Source organism: Bos mutus, chromosome 5 (genome assembly GCF_027580195.1).
Source record: "Bos mutus isolate GX-2022 chromosome 5, NWIPB_WYAK_1.1, whole genome shotgun sequence".
NCBI lineage: Eukaryota > Metazoa > Chordata > Mammalia > Artiodactyla > Bovidae > Bos > Bos mutus.
In genome coordinates this window covers 112,437,430-112,464,237 of record NC_091621.1, presented here as the reverse complement: position 1 = coordinate 112,464,237, position 26,808 = coordinate 112,437,430, and the positions used below count along the sequence as shown (strand labels likewise).

General features: G+C 47.1%; 1 protein-coding gene across 11 annotated transcripts; it reads right to left on the bottom strand.

Annotated features, from left to right (window-relative positions):
• Positions 1–256: 256 nt before the first annotated feature.
• On the bottom strand, positions 257–26,110 carry RAD52 (RAD52 homolog, DNA repair protein). Of its 11 annotated transcripts, none has more exons than XM_070371724.1 (12): positions 25,889–26,108; positions 10,378–10,475; positions 9,287–9,388; positions 9,046–9,187; positions 8,886–8,953; positions 6,679–6,797; positions 5,972–6,047; positions 2,807–3,003; positions 2,518–2,663; positions 1,696–1,785; positions 1,189–1,404; positions 257–764 (listed from the first exon to the last, which is right to left on the bottom strand). In XM_070371724.1, the coding sequence occupies exons 2-12, from the start codon at positions 10,456–10,458 to the stop codon at positions 703–705; spliced, it is 1,299 nt and encodes a 432-aa protein (XP_070227825.1). In that variant the 5' UTR covers positions 10,459–10,475; positions 25,889–26,108; the 3' UTR covers positions 257–702. The 11 variants fall into 11 exon arrangements, with proteins under 11 accessions (XP_070227825.1, XP_070227827.1, XP_070227823.1 ...); XM_070371726.1 differs by having other exon boundaries at positions 9,287–9,971; positions 25,889–26,104; XM_070371722.1 differs by having other exon boundaries at positions 9,287–9,480; positions 25,889–26,104.
• Positions 26,111–26,808: the final 698 nt, after the last annotated feature.

The following is a 26,808-nucleotide window of genomic DNA, read 5'->3' as shown; positions in this document are numbered from 1 at the left end:
TGCCATGGGGGTCCTTGTCTCGGGCACCACGTCACAGACAGGCCTGGGCTCCAGCTGCCTCTGGACTGAAACTGAATGGCTGCTTCCATCAGATTTTTGGTTTTCTGATACATATGAATACTGTTCACATGACACTGTAGTTGAAATGTGCACTAGCATTGTATCTTAAAAATCTTTAAAATGCTCCACACGGGGTGGCCAAAACCTGTTTGTTTTTTAAAAACAATGTGAAGTGCAATAAGAAGAGGCATGCCTGTTATATTGTTACAGGGTAGGATTTAATTTTGCTTTCTTAAAAATGCCTTTTCTCTGGTCTTAGGAGAAAAGGGAAGTAGTTTCATGAGCCAATGAACAATAGTGATGAAGACTGCAATCTTGCGTGACAGCGTTAGGAAACGGGGGGCCCCACGGCAACAGGTCAGCAGTCACTCAGGGATGTACCACAGGCCGAGGTGATTTCTGTCTGCATTAACATAATAGCTTAGGAATAAAGAGTGAGGAGCCCAAGAAAAGGCACCGAGTCTCTACAGAGCTTGATGTGATGCCCGAGTTGATGTGAGCAGGTGCTGAGTCCTCAGGCAGAGTTCAGGATGAAGCAGGTGGAGCCCTGAAGCACAGCGCACTCCTCAGGCAGGAGCAGTCATTTCATGACCAAAATGAAGTCCCATCAGGACAGAGTTTAGGAGGTGACCTGAGCTGTGGTTAAGGTGGATCCAGTTTCCTTTTCTTCATGTCGTGATTCTTCCTAGAGGAATCACAGTCGCCTGTGGAGAAGGAAACTGTTCAGACAGCTGCAGTGACTTTAAAATCAGGAGTAAACTAACAGCTGATGCAATCCAGAAGTCATTAGCTAACAGTCCTACTGGACCTACTTTAAACCACAAAAGCCCAAGAATGAAAACTGTTAGGACAGATCCCTCCTTTAACACGAGACCAAGCTACAGGAGAAATCGTGATGGGTCTGCGTTTAACCACAGCTGTTAAATACAGCTGAAGAGTTAGCCCTCAGGTCGGGACCCCAGGGGAACTTTTGGCTTTTAAACTAGTAGTCCTCCACGTTCTTAAACTGCTGCCCCTCTGACAGGAGTCCACCAGACTTCTTAAAATGGAATGTCATTCTGCTTTTGACTCAGTGAATCACACACACCCAGGCTCCGCTTGGTGTTTGCTCCTAGAACACTCGGCTACCTGTGGTGTGTTGGTTAAGGCTGGGAGTTTGGAGGTGCCAGGGTCCAGACTGTGCCTGTGGATTCTGGTGGCAAAGGCTTGGTGGGATCCTGTTCTGGGTCTCCATGTGGTTCTTTAGGACCGAGATGGCAGGGGTCTGCGGTGGTTCTGGTTTCAACAAGGGCCTGAGCACGCTGTCCTCTGCATCCAAAGCCATGTCCCACATTTCAAGACTGTCTGCAAGGGAAAATGTAACAGACAAGAGAAAAGAGCAGGTCACGAGAAGGTTCTGTGTGGTGAGGGCCCCGTCCTGTGGAAGGACACCAGGCCTCTCCAAGGTGCAGCAGAGGAGCTGCACATGCGCGAGCAGTCGACCCAGCATCGGGCCACTCGCATCCCTTGGTGCAGAACCAACAGAAGTGAAGATCCCTGTGCCTCTTCTGAGGTGTGTGTGTGACGACCAGTGACTCACAGGCACCTGGCGTGTGTACTGACTGGGCCTTAGGTCACGCCTCTGGCTCCGCTTACCTGGGAGCAGGTCTCTCTGGGTGAGTGGCTCTGGAGGTGAGTGAGTCCTGGGGAGGCTGGGCTTGGCAGCAGGCACCGGTGGCGGCTGCACTGCAGAGAGAGGGGCAGGCTGAGCTCCCGTCATCGGGGGGCTGGGCAGCCTCAGGGGTGCGTGCAGAGCTGCCTGGTTACACCCCGCAGAGCCAGCATTGAGCTCGGGGCCCTGCGTCCAGTCCCACCTACTCATCTGTATAGACTAGGGCTGAAAACACCATATTCTTCTCATCAACCTAGAGAAAAAACTGAAAAGTCTGGGTTGGAAGCTAGAGACCAGAATAATTCTTACTAAGAACAGCCCCAGCACAATCCATTGTGGGCTTTTCCCTTCATTAATCTCAGCTGGCCAGTGCTGAGGGGAGTTTTAAAGAACTAAACAGAAACCAAGGCCTCAGAACCTTAATAATTTTTAAGGAGAAGCTGGGAAAAATCCATTTTGTCTTTGTTTATAGTCTCTGGAAAAGACTTCAAAACTACTACTCCCAGTGAATCTGGACTCGGAAAAAAACGCGAGCTCATGGAGAAAGAACTGCCAGAAGCCCCATCACCTGCACACCCAACTTTCTGCCTCACAAGGAGCTCATGTCTGTGTGGCCAGAGTAACTGAGGCCCGAAGCAGCTCTGGCACCGGAGAGGTCCGGCTCTGGAGACGTCAGTGGCTGTTTTCTTCACCCACGGGAAAACATGGGGCAGGACCCGGCGCTTGAAAGCCCTGGCCCCATGTGTGCCGAGCCCTGGTCTGGACCGAACCTGCTGCTCCAGGCAGAGGTGCCCCCAGCCTCTCACCCTGGTCGGTCCTTCCGGCGGGCAGAGCAGAGGTGGCGGCCCGCTGCTGTCTCTCCATCTGTTCGCGGAACTGCTGCTGCAGCTGCTTCTGCCGGAGCTTCCGCTGGAGCGTGGCTTCGCTCTCTGCGGTACCAGGGGCCAGGCTTCTGCAACAGGAGACCAGTGAGGTGTAGGGGAGGGTTCCGAGTTACCTGGTCAACAGCACACAGTTCCCAAGGGGGCTCAGGGACCCACGTGCTGCTGAGAAGGTGCAAGTGGGGGGAGGAGCAGAGACGGCAGGCGGCCATACCTGGAGCTGCTCTCCTTGTCCCCCTGTGTCATAGCGTGGGGGCCAGCTGAGTGGCTCAGTCTGCAAGGTGAGGTCACCTCCTGGGCTTTAGGGGGTTCCAGAGTCGCATTCTGTTGGCAGCTGCTATATCTGGCTTGTTCAACAGATGGTTCAAAATCTTGTCTCTTTGCGTTACTTAAATCCACTTCAAGAGGCGGCTAATAAGGAGAGAGAATAATTTCCTTCAGTTGCTCTTGCCCCTTCCTTGAACGCATTCCACAGTTCGCTGCCCTCATTCCTTCGAGGTCCTGAGAAGCTGAGACAGAGGATCCACAAGTGCAAGTAACTTCAACTCTATGTGGAGTAAAACAGTTGCATTTTCCACCTGTGCCATTTTGTGTTAACAGAGTTTTCACTTCAGTTTTTATGTAGGGCAAAATGCTCTGTAAAATCTAACTTCAATCTTTACTTGGCAACTGTGCCTGACACACTTTCCTATGGAAATGATCATGCATCATCAGTCACACTACAGAAACCCAGAGCCTGTGCTCCACAAGCAAAGCCTCACTCAGTAATGCGAGGCTCACAGAATAGCGGAGTATCAGGTTGAGACGACTACGTTTGGGTAAAGATAACCTAAAAATTAAAATTACACTGTGAAATTTCTTATCTACATTGGGAAGTCAGTCAGTCAAAAAGAAATGAGCTTCTGCAGGGAGTTCCCTGGTTCCAGGCTTTCATGCCAAAGGCCCAGGTTCAATCCCTGGTCAGGGAACTGAGCCCCCACATGCTGCTGCCAAAAAAAAGGAAACTTTAGGGGAAATGAGCTTACGCTAGGAAACTTGAGGATGGTATGCTCATTGAAACAGGCCAGGAACAAAGATGACTCCACTGACAAGAGGCACCAAGGGTAGCAAGAAGCAGAGACAAGGCAGATGGTGCCGGGCTGTGTGGAGAGGGAGCTGGGGTCACCGTGCAGTGGGTAGAACTTGTTTTGTAACAGCAAAGAGTTACAGACAGTTACAGACTGTAAAATGCTAACACTTTACAGTTAGCAAAGTGTTTTGTACAACTGAACTGCACCCTTAAAATGTCTGAGAAGGTAAATTTTATGTATATTTTACCACCACAAAAAAAAATTGAAAATGAGCACTGAAAAAAATTTTAAGACAAAGCTAAATGCTGTTGAATATACAGAATAATTGGAACTCACATACTTGCTATGTGCCATACTGGACAACTGGAAGTAGAACCTACTAAAACCAAGCATATGCCCAGCCCTCTGAGCTTCGCTAATAATTTCCACAGTAAATGCGTGTGTGCACACCGAGGCATGCTCAAGAATGCTAACAGCAGCCCTATTCAACCAAAAGCTACGAAAATCTCCAGCGTCTATTAAGTCAGAATGGGAAAACCAAGTGTGGACTCATGTCACAGAAGATGCCACTACATTCAACACAAATGAATCACACACGTGGAATGACAGCCAGACACAGAACAGTTCATAATGTGAGTCCCAAAAGCAAAGAACAATCAGAACTAGCCCGTGGTGAGCGTGGTCTCCTCAGCAGTGATGGGGGCGGGGGGAGCACCCGGAGACTCCGGGAAGCGGTGATACTCGACCTGACTCGCGTGCTGGCTACGTGGGTGTGTGTGCCTTAAAATTCATCCAGCTGAACATTTATCACGTGCCCATTGTCTACATAGCTATGTTGTACTTTTTAACACTTTTTATAAAGCACACACCATACAATTCCATTTATATAAAGTTTAAAAGCAGGAATAAACCTGACTAAAAGACTGAAAAAAAAAAGTTGCTTTAAAAAGAAAGTCAGCCTTCCCTGGTGGTTCAGTAAACTATGAACTATTGCAATGCAGGGGACCCGGGTTCAATCCCTGGTCCAGGAAGACCCCACATGCTGAGCCTGTGCTCCACAAGAGAAGCTACCACAGTGAGAAGCCTGTGCACAAAAAGCACGGGTACTGACACAGCAACGAAGCTACAGCACGGCCAAAAGTTTAAAAAAAAACAGTGCATGGAGTGGGGGGAGCAGAAGATTTCTAGAGAATTGTTATGTCCGGTTTCCCTAATCTGAGGTGGAGACAGCTGTGTTCACTTCCAAAAATTCACCAGGCTGTACCATTATGACTTTCACAGCTGTGTATATATTGTACTTCATTTTAAAAAAAGTGAAAAAATACAGTCATGTCAACAAAATGGCTGCCTAGGAGGCTCCAGGCCCTCCCTCCCAGTGACACCAAGGTATCCGTAAACAGACGGAACTCCCCTGTAGGAGCTGCAGTGACCAGCTAAGAGGTGCCAACACTCAGGCCACCGTGAGACCAAAGCAGAGTCACAGCAGCGGAGGTGGGCTGCTCGGGCACTGGCCGGCAGCGGCCTGGCGCAGGGCAGCAGTGCAACGGGCTGCCGTCCGTTTCTCCAGGGCCCTCCTGCGCTGGTGGGCGGATTCTTTACCGCCGCACCACTGGGGGCTCCTGTTTGTTTCTTACTATGACTACAAAACAAAACTACAATATCCCTCATGAAAAAGATACAGAAGTCCTAAACAATATTATTAATAGCAAACTGAGTCCAATAATAGATTAAAAAGATTTTAAAAAAGGAAAGAAAGAAACGAAGTTCTGCCAGTTGACACACACCTCTATGAGGGGCAGCACAAGAAAAAGACCCGGAAGTACAGCAGAGGGAGGCTGCCAGGCAGGTGGCAGCTCTGCAGGGGCCCGAGGAACCACAGACACACTCAGCAGGCCACAGGGCCGTTCCCGCGCCCGGCCAGCCCAGGTCACACTGGACTCCAGACCCCTCTCTCCAAAGGCAAGTGCGGTCACGTGACATGCACCCACACAAATGGGAATCCAGCCCCTCCAGGCGCAGAGCTGCGGAAGAGGGAGGGCTGGGCCGGTGAGGCTCTGGGTGTCTGGAAGAAATGGCAATGGGCTGGGAGGGCCCTGTGCTCCCATCTCAGAGCTCTGCCAAGCACACTCCTCTCCACCGTGGACTCTGCTTCATCGTCCTCGGTGGTAAACGAGCCCACTGGTTCCTGCTAGCTCAAGACAGCGGAAGTGCACGTTCCCGACCCTCTACAGAGCCGGCCGACACATCCCTTTCCATCACCACATACTCAGACACGAGGGGATCAGTCACCATCCCCACTTCCAACGTACCTGGCGTGGAAGCTTGTTCAGTGACCTCAGATAGTCTTTGTCCAGAATACAGTTTCCAAGTGCATTCCCAAAACTTCTAAGGGTAAAACAGAGTGGAAGCGGGTTGAGAACACAGCAGTGAGCAGGACAGTCGCACGTCCCTGCCCCCAGAGCACAGGGTGTGAGTCAGTCGTTCACAAAGCCGGCTGGTCCTTCCCGCTGTGGAACACAAGCTCCAGGGCTAAGATCCCTTCCCAGGGACCGCTGCGACCCCCAGTGCATAAGCACACACGCTCAGGGCACAACCTTCACGACTAGACTTCTATAGTGAGAAGCTCAGATCCCCTACAGGCTGTGGCACTGCGAATTTTTAAAGCAAGTTTTATCTGTATTTTTTTCTGGTAATTCAATTCTCAAAGGCATCTTTAACCCCCAAAAAGATTAAAATCCTGCTCTGTGTAACTAAGTTAATTGTGTTGCACACACATAACAAAGAACTATGCAGGTGCGTTACAGACAACGAGGAAGCAACCTGTGGGCTCATGTGGAGGGCAGGGGTGGGGAAGGCAAAGTCCAGCACAGAACAGGCTCCTACCTCGTACTCCCCAAAGAGGGCCTTGGAGTAAGGATGCAGAAGGGAAAGACAGCAGGAAACGAGCCGTCTGGGGCTAAGGGTGAGGCGGGGGCGGGGCCGGGGACAGGTCTGAAAGCAGCCGGCGCCTGCCTACCTCAGCGCCCGCTTCAGCCCATCTGTTACTGCCTCCTTCCTGGCCTTTTCCAAGGACAAGGCTTTTGACTTGAGGCCCTCGCTGACACCGTAGCCCACATCTTCATGATACGAGCCATCCTGGGGGCAGAAAAGGTGTTCAGGCCCCACCGTGAGGGGTTAGAGCCCATCCCTCACAGCTCTCGTCATCAAGCAGCCACGCTCAGACTGGGCGACAGTCCTGCCGGGGCCGCCTCCTGGACTAGATCTGGACCCACAGGTGCCAGGGCTCAGTGTCAAGACAGTTCTCTCTCTCTCCCTCTTTACATAAGAAGGCACGTGTCTAAGCCAGCCCAGGTCTTACTAAGGTGCACTACCGCACAGGAGGAAAGCCTGTGGGGACGGACAGAGAGTGGGATAGACATATACACACTGCTGTACTTAAAATAACCAACAAGGCCATACTGTACAGCACAGGGAGCTCAGCACAACATTCTGTAATAACCTAAATGGGGCAGCAATTGGAAAAAGAACGATGCATGTATAACTGAGTCCCCTCTGCTCTACACCTGAAATTGACAACATTATTGGTCAACTATACTCCAATATGAAAAAGTTAAAAAAAGAAAAACCTTGGGGATACCAAGAAAAAGGAAAATTTGAAATGTTATATATAACTGATTCTAATGACTGGCTAGCAAACCCTCTCACAAGTCAGGTGGAATATGCTTCTCGGCTTCCACCAAAAGCAAAGGTAGGCCTGATCAAATTGTCAGCTGACAGCCGAATATAACTTCTGATGATAACACTGGGATTCTGAAATATAACTCAGAAACAGTCCAAGAAATGAATAGCACTATAATGAAACTCTTTCCAGTCCCAGCGAATGTGAATAAGGATTTCAATTTGTGTGTGTGTGCGCTCAGTCATGTCCAACTCTTTGTGACCCCATGGACCATAGCCCACCAGGCTCCTCTGTCCCTGGGACTTCCCAGGCAAGGATACTGGAGTGGGTTGCCATTTCCTTCTCCATGAGATCCTCCCGACCCAGGGATCGAACCTGTGTCTCTTGCATCTCCTGCATTGCGGGCGGGTTTCTTTACCACTGCGCCACCCGGGAAGCCCAAGGTTTTCAGTACTATTTACAAAAATAAGTCAGAGCAGAATTAATTCTAAATGTTTAGGAATAAGTAATATTAACTATAGATATATTAACAATAGAAAAAAACGCTTCATCCATCTTGTCAAGAAATGCATTTTCCATAAAATTTTATATTATGATGTAGTTTTGCTGTCTCTTCAAAATAAACACAATTGACTCTACTGTGTGTTAATAACACCTGTAATATTAATAGTAACTCAATCCAGAAGAAATGTTTTAATAGAGAGCCTTAAGATCACTGGAAATTTACTCCCCCCTCCAAATTTTTACACATACACAAACATACACAGGCAGAGAAGTATAATAGTTATTAATAAAAGATGTTCAATCATATAATATAAGCCAGTAGGGGACTTCCCTGGTGGTGTGGTGGGTAAGAATCCGCCTGCCAATGCAGGGGACACGGGTTTGATTCCTGGTCCCGGAAGATGCCATGTGCCATGGAGCAACTAACCTGCTCGCCCGAGCCAGAGCCTGAGCCCACAGCCCCACTGCTGAGCCTGTGCTTCACGAGAGAAGCCACTGCGGTGAGAAGCCCAGGTGCTGTAACCCAGAGTAGCCCTGCTCACCGCAACCAGAGAAAAGCCCTTGCAAAGCAATGAAGACCCAATGCAGCCAAAAATAAACAAAGCATCACTTTGCATTATTTAAAAAAAAAGCCGGTGGAGAAATGGGATGGAAATATGTATTCAAGAAGAAACAATGTTAAATTTCTGATGACTAAAGAGTAACTTGCTCAAATAAAAAGTAGCTTGTATACATATTTTTAAAAATAGATGACAGTATGTCATCTTCTATGGTATTAATATATAGAATCCATTGGTACATTTTAAAAAGATGTAGCAGATTTATTTTAGAATGTAGAATTTTACAATATGCCAAAAAATGCACCCTTGCAACTGTTTGTCTATGTGGTGAACATAGTCACTTAAAAATGTGCAGGAGAACAAGCTCCTCAAAATTCTCTCGGGCGCCTGAGTAAGGCCGAGTGAATGCACAGCCCACTCTGGCCCAGAGCCTCCGCGCCCGCTCTCTCTCCCGCCGCACGTCTCCTCCGTCACCCTCACCTTCAGCTGGACTCGCACAAACGCACAGACGCCCACGTAGAACTTGCCATTGTTAAGGTCAACAAAATCTAGGGTGGGAAAGACAGCCAGGTGAGGGCGTGCTGACCTGCCTCACCCGTGCTCCTCCTGCCGGGACGGAGCACGCCCCCCCGGCCCTCACCCGCGGCGCGTCCGGCGGGAGGCGGCAATGCCAGGAGGGCGCGCTCACCCACGTTCTGCTGTGTGATGGAGTGCGCCCAGCCGTTGTAGCCAAACATTTCATTGGCCAGATTAATGACCCTGTGACCCTCGATGTAACACACCTGGGAAAAATAAAGAAGACAAAACACCTTGTTAAAATTCCTCCCCGTCCAACAGTCAGCATCACGGGCCCCCACTTTTCAGGCAGAAAATTTGCCTACCTTCTGGCCTCCTCCAGCCACGCGGCTACTGATGTACTCTGGGCCCAGCCTTTGCCTCAGGGCCTTCTGGATAGCCTGGTGTTCTTCCACTGTGTACTGGTACTGGAACCAGAAAGGGGAAACGACTGGCATTTCTGCCAATCCTACGCTCAGACGTACTGAGGGTCCCATGAGCTGCTGTTCATGTGGGTTGTCTATCAATACAAGGAATTAAAACTTCACAGGCACACATTCCAGTAACTAGCAGAGCAATGACATCGGCACATGCTATGCAGTCTCTGGAAAACTCCACCCTCACTCATGAAAGAATGAGGGTGAAAAAGGCAGAGTACTTTAGTAGTATTATGAAAATAACTTTGATTTCACAGGCTCTGGAAGGTCCTATGGACCCCAGGGTCACTGGACCACATTGGGAGAACCACTGCCTCAGACGTGACTACCATGTTACCACAACTCTCTCCAACCACAACCAAGAGACTAAGACTTCCCGTCTCAGAATCTCTCATGACCTTTATGTAGACGTGAAAGAGGAGAAAACAGGGCGGGAAGCCTTGCTTCCGTGTGCCCTCCAATTCAACCGTTTCCCGTCCTGCACACGGAGAACTGCACCGCTCTGTGATGAGATTTTCGACGCCTTGGTAGTTCGCCCCTGGCCCCATTCAAGTGGAACGATACACACAGATCTCTGCTAAGACAGACAGAATGTGGGTGGACAAAGCAAGAATCCCCCTTATATGCAAAGAGTATCTCCATAAACCCCAGAAACTTTGGATGCCTCCAAAAAGAGAGATCCAAGTGCCATGGGGACAGGAGTGACAGCAAACACTGAGACTTTTCACACAGAGTCTGCTCCACTTGGAATGTTACAGCATATGAAAATGCAACCTATTCAAAAACAATTTACATCTAAATGTAGCCCCCAGCACTGCTGAAGCTCCAATACACTCTCAGAGCTCAACAGAGATGCCCAAATGAAGTCTCTAGATGAAAATAACAGCTTACATGTATATAATGGTGCTGTACACACTGCTTCCCCAGACCGTCTTGGTTTTCACTTACCTCATACCTTCCAGGGAGGAGGACACACTCACCTGACCGAAGCATAACACGGGGCTGCCACCGGCAGGCCGGCTGTCATGGCCTCCAAGGACTGCTTCCTCAGTCCCGGACATGCTGGTTTAGGTTGACTCTAAATAAACAGAAGAGCAAAACAGAGGTCTGAAAGAAGGCTAATGGTGAAAAGCAAGTCTCTGCTACAATCAGATGAAGTCACTTTCTCCACGGGCCTTAAACACAGGCCAGGGGCGCAGCTCCTCAGTGCCTGGCTGTCGCTGAATAGGCCTCTGAACCCCTCAGGGGCTGCTTCTACCTTTCTGCTGAGTTCTGCCAGCGTGGCGCTGCTACTAAAGGTGATTTTTGCAGTAAGAATGTGGTATATGTTATAATTACAATGTTTGCAATAGAAAAAATCAAAACTACAAAAGCACGCTAGAGAAGAGCCAATAACCAGCTTACGATCACCAACTATATGAGCATCGTGACCCTGACCTCTGTGGGGTCAAAGAGGAAACATAAGCCACAGCAGCTGAACTGTCATGGACCATGATGCCATGGAAGAGTCGTGTGGCACAGAAGACCCCGTGTCCACAAAGAACACAGCGCTGAGCACCCATGGTCCCCGCAGCTTCTTTATCTCCTGGGACCTTGCTCAGGCCGCACCCTAGACCAACTGACTCAGAAGCCAGCCCACCCAGCGATTCTGACATCAGCTCCAGGCTGAGAGCCAGTGTGTCAGATGGAGCCCACGCTAGTGCGCAGGCTGGCAGTGCACAGCCTTACCTCGGGAGGCCCCCCTGCTACCTGAGGCCCCGCCCTGCCGCACACCCAGCAGATTCCAAGTGGGGCCTCAGCGGACCTGTGCATGAATCTCTGCGTATAAATCCTCAGATTACCTACAGAGCCACAAATCTGTGACCATCAAGTAGTATATGATTCCACACATGGCATTACAGCACAGTGTTTAAGAGCTCACATTCCGAATGCTGACTTCTGGCTCCATCACCCATGAGGTCTTGACCAAGAGAAGTCTCACATAAGCTCTCCAGTGACATTTCATCATCTGGAAGATGGAGATAACAATAGTGCCTACACTTTCTAGGAGTTCTGTAAAGATCAGTGTGAAACTGCATAAAACTGCATCAATGCAACTAGAGATGATCATACTTAAGTGAAGTCAGAAAGAGAAAGACAAACACCATATGGTATCACTCACGTGTGGAACTTAAGACACAAACGAACCTATCTATGAAACAGAATCAGGAACAGAGAGAACTGACAGGTAGTTGCCAAGGCGGGGGTGGGGCGGAGAGTGGGAGGCTGGCGTTAGCAGGTGTAAGATTTTCCACAGACTGGATAACAACAGGCCCTACTGTACGGCACAGGGAACTATGTCCAACACCCTATGATAAACCATAAGGAAAAGGATACTTTAAAAGTGTATATATGTGTATCAGTGAATCACCGTGCAGTACAGCAGTAATTCACACAACACTAAATCCACTACACTTCAGTTTTTAAAATCTGCCTTAGAAGGTGCCTGGCACATATGAAGTATTAAATAAACGGTAACTATTGCTGAATGCTTGTTAATTTCTTTATGTACATTATGAAAATGCAGAAAACTAAATGATCATAAAACGTTACCTTTCAGCTAAGAAATGATAAATTTATTTATAATCTTGCACTAAAAAGAGTGGCCTAGTCAATAATTAGTGTCTAAAATTGTTAAAAAACAGTGCAGTGAGAATATTATCAGAATGTAACGATAAATGCCAGAGAAGACACTTAAAAGGATGAAGCATCCCTGAGGAGTGGTGCCGGTGTGAACAACAGTGCAGCAAGGCTCGTCTTTTTAAAGATAAAAATTTCAGTGTTATTTCCTTTTCAAATACATACATGTATTACTTAAACAAAAATTTAAAAAGCAGGGGTCAGCAAACTTTTTCCATAAAGGGTCAGGAGTAAACGTGTTAGGTGTGACAGGTTCTACAGTCTCTGTCACTGCTTCACTTTGACACTGCAGCATGACAGCAGCCCTTGTTGGGTCATGGTGGAGAGTTCTGACAAAACGTGGTCCGCAGGAGAAGGGAATGGCAAACCACTCCAGTATTCTTGCCTTGAGAACTCCATGAACACTATGCAATGGCAAAAAGATATGAAACTGAAAGTTGAGCTTCCCAAGTCAGTAGTGTCCAATATGCTACTGGGAAGAGCAAAGACAAAGCTCCAGAAAGAATGAAGACATTGAGCCAAAATGGAAAGGACGCCCAGTTGTGGATGTGTCTGGTGATGAAAGTAAAATCTGATGCGGTAAAGAACAAGATTGCATGGGAACCTGGAATGTTAGGTCCTTAAATCAAGGTAAACTGGATGTGGTCAAACGAGATGCTAAGAGTGAACATCGACATTTTAGGAATTAGTGAACTAACATGGACGAGAATGGGAGAATTTAATTCAGCTGACCATCAGCAAGAATCCCTTAGAAGAAATGGAGTAGCCCTCAGTGTCAACCAGAGTCCGAAATGCAGTACCTGGGTGCAATCTCAAAAGCGACAGAATGATTTTGGTTTGTTTCCAAGGCAAAACAACTCAACATCACAGTAATCCAGGTCTATGTCCGAACCACTAATGCCAAAGAAGCTGAAGTTGAACAGTTCTATGAAGACCTACAAGACCTTCTAGAACTAACACCAAAAAGAAGATGCCCTTTTCATCACAGGGGACTGGAATGTAAAGTAGGAAGTGAAGAGATACCTGGAGTAACAGGCAAGTTTGGCTTTGGAGTACAAAATGAAGCAGGGTATTTCCTCTACAGAGGAAAACAGTACAATGGGAAAGACTAGAAATCTCTCCAAGAAAATTAGAGATTCCAAGGGAACATTTCATGCAAAGATGGGCACAATAAAGGACAGAAACTGCAAGGATCTAATAGAAGCAGAAGAGATTGAGAAGAGGTGGCAAGGAGACACAGAAAAACTGTATAAAAAGTGTCTTAATGACCCAGATAACCATGATGGTGTGATCACTCACCTAGAGCCAGACATCCTGGAGTGCGAAGTCAAGTGAGCCTCAGGAAGCATAACTGTGAACAAAGCTAATGGAGGTGATGGAATTCTAGTTGAGCTATTTCAAATCCTAAAAGATAATGCTGTGAAAGTGCTGCACTCAATATGCCAACAAACTTGGAAAACTTGGCAGTGGCCACAGGACTGGAAAAGGTCAGTTTTCATTCCAATCCCAAAGAAAGGCGGTGCCAAAGAATGTTCAAACTACTGCACAACTGCACTCATTTCACAAGCTAGCAAGGTAATGCTCAAAATTCTCCAAGCTAGGCTTCAACAATATGCAAACCGAGAACTTCCACATGTACAAGCTGGATTTAGAAAATGCAGAGGAACCAGAGATCAAATTGCTAACATCCACTGGATCATAGAAAAAGCAAGGAAATTCCAGAAAAACATCTACTTCTGCTTCATTGACTACACTAAAGCCTTTACTATGTGGACCACAACAAACTGTGGAAAATTCTTCAAGAGATGGGGATACCTGATCACCTTACCTGCCTCCTGAGAAACCTCAAGTCAAGAAACAACAGTTAGAACCGGACATGGAACAACATACTGGTTCAAAATTTGGGAAAGGAGTACATCAAGGCTGTGTATTGTCACCCTGCTTATTTAACTTATATGCAGAGTACATCAGGTGAAATGCTGGGCTGGATGACTCACAAGCTGGAATCAAGATTCCTGGGACAAATATCAACAACCTCAGATATGGAGATGATACCACTCTAATGGCAGAAAGTGAAGAGGAACTAAAGAGCTTCTTGATGAAGGTGAAAGAGGAGAGTGAAAAAGCTGACTTAAAACTCAACATTCCCTGGAGAAGGAAATGGCAACCTACTCCAGTATTCTTGCCTGGAAACTTTCCATGGACAGAGGAGCCTGGTGAGCTACAGTCCCTGGGGTCGCAAGAGTCAGACATAACTTAGCAACTAAACCACTATAAAAAAATGATCAGTGCTGCCATAAGCTGGGGCAGGAGGCACAACAGGGCAAACGGGGAGTAACTGCTATTGGACACAGGGTTACTTTTCAGGGTGATGAAAATGTTCTAAAACCGATGATGGTGATAGTTCACAAGTGTGCAAATATAAAAGCTATTGAATTATATACTTAAAGTGGGTGAATTGTATGGGTGAACGTCAATAAAGCTATTAAAAAAAAAAACACTCAACATTCAAAAAACAAATCATGGCATCCAGTCCCATCACTTCATGGCAAACAGATGGGGCAACAGTGGAAACAGTGACAGATTTGATTTTCCTGGGCTCCAAAATCACTAGGACAGTGACTGCAGCCATGAAGTTAAAAGACGCTTGCTCCTTGGAAGGAAAGCTATGAAAACCTAGACAGCATATTAAAAAGGAGAGGCATCACTTTGCCAACAAAGGTCCATATAATCAGAGCTATGGTTTTTCCAGTAGTCATATATGGATGTGAGAATTGAATCATAAAGAAGGCTGAGCAATGAAGAACTGATGCTTTCGAACTGTGGCACTGGAGACGACCTTTGAGAGTCCCTTGGACTGCAAGAAGATCCAACCAGTCAGGAAGGAAATCAGTCCTGAATATTCATTGGAAGGCCTGATGCTGAAGCTACAGTACTTTGGACACTTGATGTGAAGAGCTGACTCATTGGAAAAGACCCTGATGCTGGGAAAGATTGAAGGCAGGAGGAGAAGGGGATGACAGAGGATGAGATGGTTGGATGGCATCATTGACTCAATGGACATGAGTCTGAGCAAGCTCCGGGAGATGAAGGACAGGGAATGGTGCGCTGCAGAGGATGGGGTTGCAGAGTCGGACATGACTTAGTGAGTGAACAAAAAGCCACTGCTGCTGCTGCTGCTAAGTCACTTCAGTCATGTCCGACTCTGTGCGACCCCATAGACGGCAGCCCACAGGCTCTCCCGTCCCTGGGATTCTCCAGGCAAGAACACTGGAGTGGGTTGCCATTTCCTTCTCCAATGCATGAAAGTGAAAAGTGAAAGTGAAGTGGCTCAGTTGTGCCTGACTCTTAGCAACCCCATGGGCTGCAGCGCACCAGGTTCCTCCGTCCATGGGATTTTCCAGGCAAGAGTACTGGAGCGGGGTGCCACTGCCTTCTCCCAAAAAGCCACTAACAATATGCAAATGAATGAGTGTGGTTGTGTCCCAATAAAACTTTATTACACAAATGAACTTCTTTACAAAACAGAAACAGATTCACATCACAGACTTTTAGAACAAACATATGGTTGGGGTGGAAGGGTAGAGGAAAGGGATAGATTGGGAGTGACATGTACTCGCTGCTACACTGATAGGTATCTATTAAAACAGAAAACCAACAAGGACCAGTTACTGTACAGCACAGGGAATGTTACTCAAAATTCGGTAATAACCTAAATGGTACAGAATTTGAAAAAGAACAAATACATGTATATGTATAACTGAATCTCTTTGCTGTCCACCTAAAACTAACACAATATTGTAAATCAACTATGCTCTAATATAAAAATTTAAAAAAACAATGAAAACCAAAAAGAAAGAAACAAAAACGTAACTACAGAAGGGGTGGCAGCTGTGGCCTGCAGGTCAGCAACCATCCCCAGTGGTAAAGCAAAATATGAGGGTCAGAGTCCAACGTGTATCAGGACTGAGCTCCAAGGACTTAAACAGGACACTTCCTTAACCTCTCTGGGCCCCAATTTTCTCATCTGCAAAAGGGAAGATTAATAAGACCACTCTCAAAAATGTACCCTATTAAATGATGTGGCAATAACAGCATAATCATGATCCTACCAGACTTTTTTGCGGAAACTGCTAGGATGATGATTCAAACAAAATGCAAAGGATCTAAACTAACCAAATCAAATTTGAAAACCAAAGAAGTTGCTGACCTACACTGCATGACTTTAAGACTTACTATAATTAAAACACTGTGGGGATGGTGGGGAGCTTCCCTATTAGCTCAGTGGTAAAGAATCTGCCTGCCAATACAGGAGACACGGGTTTGATCCCTGATCTGGGAAGATCCCACATGCCATACAGTAACTAAGCCTGTGGCCCCCAACTATTGAGCCTGTGCTGCAGAGCCTGGGAGCCCCAACTACTGAAGTCCACATGCGCTAGCCTGTGCTCCCCAACAAGAGAAGCTACCACAGCGAGAAGCCTGCGCACCGAAACAGAGAGCCCCACTCACAACTAGAGACAGGCGGGGCAGCAGCGAAGACCAGCACAGTCAAGAGCAGCTAACAATGTGAAACACAAAACAAAACAGCAAAAAGCAGCGGTGAGGACGAAACACTGGAGCAGAAGAAGGGTCCAGAAATCAGCTGCCACCTGAATCCCAACAGAGGCTCCAGTGCAGCACAATGGCATTTTCAACACGTGACGCTGGAACAACTGGAGATCTGTACGGGAAGAACATTTAATATTTTTCACAAAATAATTTTTACATCATTCACAAAAAACTGGAGATGGATTTTAGCCTAGACATAAAAGCTAAAACTAAAACTTCTACAGGAAAATACAGAAGTATATCTTCACAACCTGGAGGTAGCCAAGATTTCTTACTTATGACCTAGAAACCCATAATTATTAAAGGAAAAAAAAAGACAAATATGACTACATCAAAATGTAAAACTCTACTTATCAAAACAACTCTTAAGAAAATGAATGGGCAACTGCAAAGACTGATATCCAGGATATAAAAAGGACATATAAAGAACCCCTACAACTCAAAAATAAAAAGACAATTAACCCAGTTTTAAATGGGCAAAAGATTTGTGCAGGCACTTCACAAAGGAAGATATAAAATGTCAATAAACACGGGAGAAAGTGCTCAGCATTGTTCGGAATCGAGGACTAAAATTAAAACCAACCATGATGACACACCACTTTCCACCCACTAGAATGGCTAAAAATAAAGGCTGACAACACCAAAAGTTAGCAAGGATGTGAAGCAGCCAGAACGCTCATGCACCGCTGACGGCTGTAAACACAGGGTACTCTTCACGGAAGAAGAACGGCTTGAAGATGAAGCCAAGCATCCCAGGCGGCAGAGCAGCAGCGACAAAGGACTGGTTCCAGCCCTTGAACCCCAGTGGTTCTTTACAAACCCTGGACATCAGTGCTTTGTCAAACAGGTGTCAGAGCCTGTTCATTTGTAGAGTTACCTTAAATGAGAAGTTTTCACTTTCGATGTTATCCAAACTATTCTTTTTTTAAGAGGTTGTTGCTTTCTGAGTCTAACCTTTGCACCATTCCAGATTATGAAGCTATTTTTTTAATGTTTTCTTCTAGACGCTTTGTGGTTTTATAATTTTGCAAACAAATCTGATAACTTCTTTAGAAATTAAACATGAATTTTCCACATGACCCAAGAATTGTCTTCTGATAGGTATTTTCCCAAAGAAATAAAAACATATGACAAAAAAAAAAAAAGGCTCTGGGGGCTGGTAGGTAAGAGCCTGAACTAGGTACAGTGGTTGTAAGCAAGAAATTGATGAACTCAAGTGATATTAAGAAGAAAAAGAGTACATCGAGGCTGTATACTGTCACTCTCCTTATTTAACGTATATGCAGAGTACATCATGAGAAATGCCAGGCTGGATGACGCACAAGCTGGAATCAAGATTGCCAGGAGAAATATCAACAACCTCAGATATGCAAATGACACCACCCTTATGTCAGAAAGCAAAGAGGAACTAAGAGCCTCTTGATGAAAGTGAGAGAGGAGAGTGAAAAAGCTGGCTTAGAACTCAACATTCAAAAAACAAAGATCATAGCATTGGGTCCCATCACTACATGGCAGACAGATGGGGAAACAATGGAAACAGTGACAAGACTTTATTTTCTTGGGCTCCAACATCACTGCAGATGGTGACTGCAACCATGAAATTAAAAGATGTTTGCTCCTTGGAAGAAAAGCTATGACCAACCTAGACAGCATATTAAAAAGGAGAGACATTACTTTGCCAACAAAGGTCTGTCTAGTCAAAGCTATGATTTTTCTAGTAGTCATGTATGGATGTGAGAGTTGGACTATAAAGAAAACTGAGTGCCGAAGAATTGATGCTTTTGAACTGTGGTGTTGGAGAAGACCCTTGAGAGTCCCTTGGACTGCAAGGAGATCAAATCAGTCAATCCTAAAGGAAATCAATCTTGAATATTCATTGGAAGGACTGATGCTGAAGCTGAAACTCCAATACTTTGGCCACCTGATGTGAAGAACTGACTCAGTGGAAAAGACCCTGATACTGGGGAAAATTGAAGGCAGGAAGAGAAGGGGACAACAGAGCACTGGATGGTTGGATGGCATCACTGACTTGATGGACATGAGTTTGAGCAAGCTCCAGGAGCTGGTGATAGACAGGGAAGCCTGGCGTGCTGCAGTCTGGGGGGTCGCAAAGAGTCAGACTGAGTGACTGAACTGAGAAGATAAGTAAGATTGCCCCCAATGCCTTTATTCTTATCTATTTCCTTCTCACCTAAAAGCACTTCTAATTAGTGGTGGAGGGCAGAAGGAAGGTGGGAAGGAGACATGCCACATAAGGATGGCTTTCTCTTTTGTCTGGGCTTCCCACGTGGCTCAGTGGTGAAGACTCCACCTACCAATGCAGGAGACGCAGGAGACTCAGGTTCGATCCCTGGGCCGGAAAGATCTCGGAGGAAGGAAATTACAACCCACTCCAGTATTCCTGCCTGCGAAATCCCATGGACAGAGAAGCCTGGCAGGCTACAGTGCATGGAGTCACAAAGAGTCAGACACGACTGAGTGACTGAGCCCACTCTCTTGTCTGACTTCTTCTCATCTTTATTAAAGACAAGACAGGGCATTATTGAAACAGAGCAGGGCCCTATGGTCCTTGCTCCCCACCATGTCCTCTGCCTGACTTTTGTCTATGGAAAACTTTAATCAAAAACTAAGTTTAATCAGAAAAGTGAAAAATGAGGAAACAAAGGAAAACAGTAAAAGGAAACTAAATAATAATAATGTAGTCCTTAAGCACAAAGAGCTTTATAGTTCTTTTTCAAGGGCTATAGATATTATTCTGAGCCATATCCTACAAGCTGTCTTACAGATACTAAAACACCGGGTAGAGAAGTTACCTACATGATGACCAGACTGTACTCAGGACATGCGCTGCCACAATCCTGAGAACTGACCGCAAAGAAATGGGAACAAGTGGATCCTGGAATTGTACCCAAAACAGTCAAGATGGTGCTGGTCAGACCACTGATGACCGACTGAAGATGACTGTCAGAGCGGACTGTGCTGTTTCTACATGTAGACCCCCCAACAACTCTGTCTATAAAAGCTCTCACCCCCTGCTTGTGTGCCGGGGGCAGGGGGGATGGCCTTCAGACAGATGTCCTCCACTGCCCGGCACAGTTGCCCGCATCTGAAATAAAGCAAGCTTTCCACCAAACCTGGCCTGTTTACTGACCTTTTGAGTGATGAGCAGCCGAACCCCACCTTCCACACCCTTTCAGTAACAGATTTTGGTGCAAATTCGGGGCTGGCTCCTGTGCTTTCACGGCACCGGGCTCTCCTGGGTCTTCCAGAGGAGAGCTGTGGCCATGACGCTGTATCCACCTGTCCGTGGTGAGTGAGCCCAAGTAGGGCATTTGGGGGATATTCAGCAGCTGCCAAAACCTTTTGCTTTGAGGATCCTCCCTCTGCTCAGCACTGGCTGCCAATGTACACTTTTCCTTGGTGGAATAAAAACTTACATTTGGGACAAGATGATGAGCCCTAAGACCAGGGAAGTCCACCGGTGTGCACACAGGCAAACTTCCCATTTGTGAGTGCTAGTAACTCAGACGGAAAAGCATCTGCCTGCAATGCAGGAGACCTGGGTTCGATCCCTGGGTCGGGAAGATCCTCTGGAGAAGAAAATGGCAACCCACTCCAGTATTTCTTGCCTGGAGAATCCCATGGACAGAGGAGTCTGGTGGACTACGGTCCATGGGGCTGCAGAGTTGGACACGACTGAGCAACTAACACGCACAGTGCTACGTGGGTGTTCTTGACGTTCTGGGGAAGTGTTTGTTTGTGACTCCGTACTGGTCACCCTTGAAGAGGGTTTATGACAGATCTGTCAATTGGTGTGTGAGCGTGTATTCCATCTGTGTGACTGGTATTCTTGTTGCCTTATGTAAAATGGAAATTCAGGTTCAATTCATTAAGAAAAATTTTAGCTGGAAAATTATGACTAAAGAAAGATGATTTTTTTTTTGGACCATGTATGGCAACAGAATTCTTTAGACTCCAGAGAAGAGAGGTTAAAATGGAACTCTTAAAATTCAAAAAAAGCCAGTTCTCTTTACATATACAGTTAGGAAAAGCTGGCTTGATAAAATGCTTTTTTTCAGACCCTGAGGAAACAAAAATAAGCCTAGGGGAAAATTTGAGATTAACACTTATCATGTCCCTGAAATACAAACATAGTCCATGTTGCTTGGAACTCCAGCCTTGGATTAACTGTGAAACTACAAGCCAAGAAAAAAAAAAGGAAAAAACCTTTTAAAATTGAGTATGTAAAAAAAATAATAATAATAAAATAAAATTGAGTATGTAAATTTGGCTATTCTATTATCCATAAACTGGTAAGATTAACTGCAATGCCTAATTCATAAAATGTAAAAAGATAAAACAGTGAGATCTCTGTTTGGATGTTTGCATGTCTCAGTATGTGTTTTTGTCTTTGGATGATATTGCTGAGGTTAATTTGTAAAGAAGCTCTACTTAATTGGTTTAAAAAAATAAAAGTGCTTACAAATCAAACAAATCTAAATTTACCTACTTTTGTCTTCTTATAAAACCAAGAGGAAAACTAAAGATGTTTGGGTTTATTAAACATATATGTACTATTAAAAAAATTATGCTATTAAAAGTGTATGTTTTTTGAGGTTATGGAGTATGTTCCTACATTTGCCAATCAGAAAATGCTGGTATAACATTTCAATTACCTGTTTCTTGGTTTTGTTATGGTTTCCAGGGTTAAAAACTGTGATGTGTAAAAATAATAAGGAAAGCATTCGGTAGGTAAAAACAAGTAAGACAACGTGTTGTTGGCAAAAAAAAGGCATACAAAAATATTTTTATTGAAAAAAATGATGGTAATAATTTTGTCCTACAGCTGTTTCTCAATGGGGAAAATATAGGACAAATTTATTCAAATCCAAAAAATGATAAAAGGTTTATTGAAAAATTTTTTGAAAAAAATTTATGTTGTAAGATTAAGATTAGACTAAATATAATTAGGTATATAAATTTTGCTATTAACAGTAAACTAAATACAAGACTTAACTTTCCTTTTCTTCCCCTCTGTTAAAAAAGCAAAGTTCTCCTGGAATATTGATCTGATTTTGGTTAACAGACACTCAATAGAAAGTAATTGCTTTGTTTCTAATGATACTTTCGACACTAATGTTCAGGATGGAAAAACTGTCTAGTAATGTTGTCACAAAATCACTGCAGATGGTGACCACAGCCATGAAATTAAAAGCTGCCTGCTCCTTGGAAGAAAAGTTATGACCAACCAAGACAGCTTATTAAAAAGGAGAGACATTACTTTGCCAACAAAGGTCTGTCTAGTCAAAGCTATGGTTTTTCCAGTAGTCACGTATGGATGTGAGAGTTGGACTATAAAGAAAGCTGAGCACCAAAGAATGGATGCTTTTGAGCTGTGGTGTTGGAGAAGACCCTTGAGAGTCCCTTGGACTGCAAGGAGATCCAACCAGTCCATCCTAAAGGAAATCAGTCCTGAATATTCATTGGAAGGACTGATGTAGAAGCTGAAACTCCAATACTTTGTCCACCTGAGGCAAAGAACTGACTCATTTGAAAAGACCTTGATGCTGGGAAAGATTGAAGGTGGGAGGAGAAGGGGACGACAGAGGATAAGATGGTTGGATGGTGTCACGGACTCAATGGACATGAGTTTGAGTAAACTCCAGGAGTTGGTGATGGACAGGGAATCCTGGCGAGCTGCAGTCCAAGGGGTCACAAAGAGTCGGACACGACTGAGTGACTGAACTGAACGTTGTCACAGGGTATAACTACTCATGATGTGTAGGACTGCTGGCTTTAAGTTTAATGCTTAAAGGGGTTGGGGGATTGCCCCCCACCCATGTCCTCTGCTTGCTTTTTGTCTGTGGAAAATTCCAAAGAATGAGTTTAATCAGAAAAGTGAAAAATGTGGAAACAAAGGAAAAGAGTTGAAGGAGACTAAATAATAACGTAGTCATGAAGCGTAGTCAAGGACCTTTAGTTTTTTCTCAAGGACTATAGGTAATACCTTGAACCGTATCCTATGAGCTGTCTTACAGATACTAAAACAACAGGTGGAGAAGTTAACTACTTGATGGCCATAACTACTTTATGGCCAGACTGAACCCAGGACTTAAGCTGCCACAATTCTGAGAACTAACTGCAAAGAAATGGGAAGAAGTGCACCCCAGAACTGAAGATTAATTGTGCCTAAAACCACCAAGATGATGCTAGGAAGACCAGTGAGGACCAATCTGAAGATGACTAAGAGATGACTGTGCTGTTTCTGCATGTAGCCCGCACCGCTCCCCCTCCAGCTCTAGCTATAAAAGCTCTCATCCCTTGCTTGTGGGGACAGAGGGTGCAGAGTCAGTCTTTGGACAGATGTCCACCACACTCCCCCTCAGTTGCCAGCATCTGAAACAAAGCAAACTTTCCTTTCCAGCAACCTGGCCTGTTTATTGGCTTTTGAATGGTGAGCAGATGGACCTCCTGTCACATACACCATTCCGGTAGTGTTATGATGAATGAGCCACTTTTCAAAGCTTAAAACTTTAGTTTGTAAACATGGGGGAACAGTGGAAATTCTAAGTTGAGAATTATACAATATTTTCACCTGGAAACATTCCTTGTCATCAGTGAATAACTGCAGGAGAGCACAGTTGGAGTCTACATTACAACAGTCAGCAGAGGAAACGACAGAGGCTCAACCTAAGTGACAGCCACAGATGACAAGCATGATGGATTCTGTATGTGCGTCACTGAGGCACAGCTGACCAAGCTCAGTAATCAGTGAAGTGCTGACTATGAGGATAAAGACCAACAAGACTAGATACCAAAATTCTTTATTTTATTTTCACTTATGTACATGCTGCTCGCATGTTTGTAAAACTTTTCTTAAATTTAGCAAGAGTAGAAAAACCATTATTTAAGAAGAAAAAAGATATCAAAATGTCCTCTCTTCCTTGAAACCTGACACACCTCACTACACTCTGAACAGAATGAATCCTAAATTCCCACAGCATTTAGACAGACATCACAGCACATGGGTTTCCAAGGTAGCTCAGCGATAAAGAACTGGCCTGCCAATGCAGGAGACTCAAGACACATGGGTTCCATCCCTGGGTTAGCAAGATCCCCTGGAGGAGGAAATAGCACCCCACTCCAGTATCCCTGTCTGGAGAATCCCATGGACAGACGGCCTGGCGGGCCACAAAGAGTCAAACACGACTGCACGCAGCACAGGTAACACTATAATCCACGCTACTGCTGAGAACACAGGGGCCGTATACTAACTACTGACTGGATCTCTAGGACTTAGCACAGTCCCTACCCAACTTGTAGAATAAAGAGAATGGTAGCTTTATTTTAGCTCTTCTCCACTTCAAAACTGCCAGGGCTTTATTAAAAATGAATACCAGGAGTGGAAAAATGTTAGAAGCCACAGAAATTGAATAAATATCCCCACAGAGCTTTCTGAGTAATTAAACTGATCACAGAGTCCACTCTCACTGTTGGTGGTGATCTGTTCCACAGGTAATCTGAGCACTGACTGACCCAAGACCCAGCCACTGCTCCTGCAGAAGCACGGTTAGGTATCCGCCAGTGCGAGCCTCCAGTTGCTTCATTTCCATCAACCAGTCAGTACAAAGCCTTGCTTTGCATGTTTCAATTAAAGGCAGCCTATATAAGACACAGTGTTGGTTCCTTAACACTGAACTCACAGTGGACAGCACCTAACTCACACCTGAACAAAGCTCATCGGAAAGACGCCTGCCTTTCTGCATCAACAAGTTTGGAGGACCTTCTAGACAGGGATGGACTTGGGAGGGCGTTATACTAAGTGAAGTAAGTCAGAGTGAGAACGATGAACACCGTGTGATGTCACTCACAGGTGGAACTGAAACAACACAACAAACTAGTCAACAAAAGAGAAGCGGACTCACTAGTGAGCTCAGCGGTGGTGCCAGTGCGGGAGGGAAGGATGGAGGGGCAGGGCAGGGGTAGTGGGAAAACGAGGGTTGTCACACAACCTTATGCGCACGATGTCGTGCGAGCGAAACTGGAAAATTGTAAAGAATTACAGAATTTAAAGAATCTTCCAATTTTTAAAAGATGTGCTAAAGAAACAGTGGAGTCACGAATAAAAAGCGTAAACTGTGGCCTGAAGGACGAGGCCGCTAGTTTACAGTCTGAAACAAGCTGGCAGAGGTGCGGCCTGCCGGACTTCGGCAGGGACAGCGCGAGGGTCACCCAGCACACCGGCCAGGCGCCCTGAGGGCTGGTTCTGTTCGGGGACCGGTCCGTGAACACACAAAACACGGAAGACGCGCTAGGTCTGCTCGGAGATGAGCTCCCCCGCCCCCCGGCTCTGCTACATCATCCGTCCGCTCGTGTCCAGCCCACCCGGTGCCCAACACTGGACGGCCGGCCTGGCGGCGTCTCCAGCGAGCCCCGCACACGAAGGCTGCTCTGCTCGTGACCGCCAAGGGTCCAGGAGTGCTGTACTGAGAACAGAAAACTGTACAAACCTTCCCGAAACAACCAGACCCGAGGCCGCCCAAACGCCTGACCCGGGCCCGGAGCTCCAGGTTGGGGGAGAATTTAGATTTCAGAAGTTTGTGCCTCGGTCTGTGAGTCCCCGGGAGGAACAGACCTTAAACGGGCTGGGAGACCAGAAAGCGCAAAAGCCCAAACGCCCATCAGTTAACGGAGAAAAAGCAAGGTCCCCCCTAGACGAAACGCCGCCCAGCGGCCGCGCACCGAAGAGCGCCGACCCGGGCCGGACCAGGTGAGCCGCGTCCGCTAACTAGCTCGCGGGGCTCTGGGCGACCCCCAGGCTCCGCACCAGCGGCGACCGCGGCCCGGCCCGGCGAACGCGCCGAAGCCACGCAGCCGGTCTCTTCAGACAGAGGGATTCCACCGTGTGTGGATTCCGGCTCGGTTGTTTGAAAGCGCCACAAGGGCTGACTACGCGCTGACCTGTCAAACTCCGCCGAAACCCCAACGCCTTCCGGGCCGCAGCCGCTTGCCGCCTGGGGCCCGTCGGCTGATCCGCCCTCGGTCCCCGCCCCGGGCATCACTGACCCCGCGGCCCCGGCCCTGGCTGCCCGCCCGCTCGCCCGGCCCGGCGCCCTCACGGCTTATCACACACCGCTGGACGCGGGACCGCTAAGCCGAGACCCGCGAGGCGAGCTCCCACCCGGCCGCGACTCCACTTACGCGCCTCAGCAGCGCAGAGCTGACAGAGGTCTGTCCAGACTGAACGCGCAGAAACTCCCTGGGGCACGGCCACTTGGAGAACCCTGGGAAGAAGGTCTGGGCGAGACCGCGAGGGAGGAAGGGCCCTAGACACGGCCGCGCAGAGGACTCTGGGAAGAAGCTTGGGCGAGACCACACCAGCGGAGGCGGTCCGAAAGCGCGGAAGGGCACTAGGCGCGATACTCAGAGGACCCTGAGGTCAAGGCGAGACCACGTGGGCGGAGGGCCTGAACGCGCCGAAAGGCGATAGGCACGGCCGCGCAGAGGATCCTGGGAAGAAGGTCTGGCAGAAACCGGTACAGTGGGGGTGACCTCAACACGCATAAAGGAGCTTCAACGGCCGCGCAGAGGACCCTGGGAAGAAGGTTTCGGAGACACCGCAACGGACGAGGAGGCCTGAAGGGCACGCAGAGGACCATGGGGAGAAGGTCTGGGCGACAACGCCCCGGGGCGGGGCGGCCCGAACCCGATCCTACTTAGGATGGCTGAGCAGAGGACTGTGGGAATGGAGTAGGTCCAACTGAACTCGCGCCGGACCACTGTGGGGCATAGGAAGAGGAGCCAAAGTCAAGTCAGCAGATGGGAGCAGAGCCATCTGTTGAGAGCCATCAAGCAAGGTGGCAGTGCTACCCGGACCTCCGTGCCGGTCGCTCGGCTCCCGCATGCCCTGCGCCGCCGTGTCCTCTGCTGCCCCCTGGCGCCTTGCGAGCTCGCGGCACCGCCCTCTGCGCCCCAAGCCCAGCAAGGGCTGCGCGGTTGCTTGGCGCCCCCGGTTCATCCAGGCTGCTGTGGTCATCAGAGCCCGGCAGGGACTGCAGGGGGGCTCTCCGGAACACGCCCCCTGCCGCTGGGTCCCCAGGCCAATGGACTGGTTTCAAATT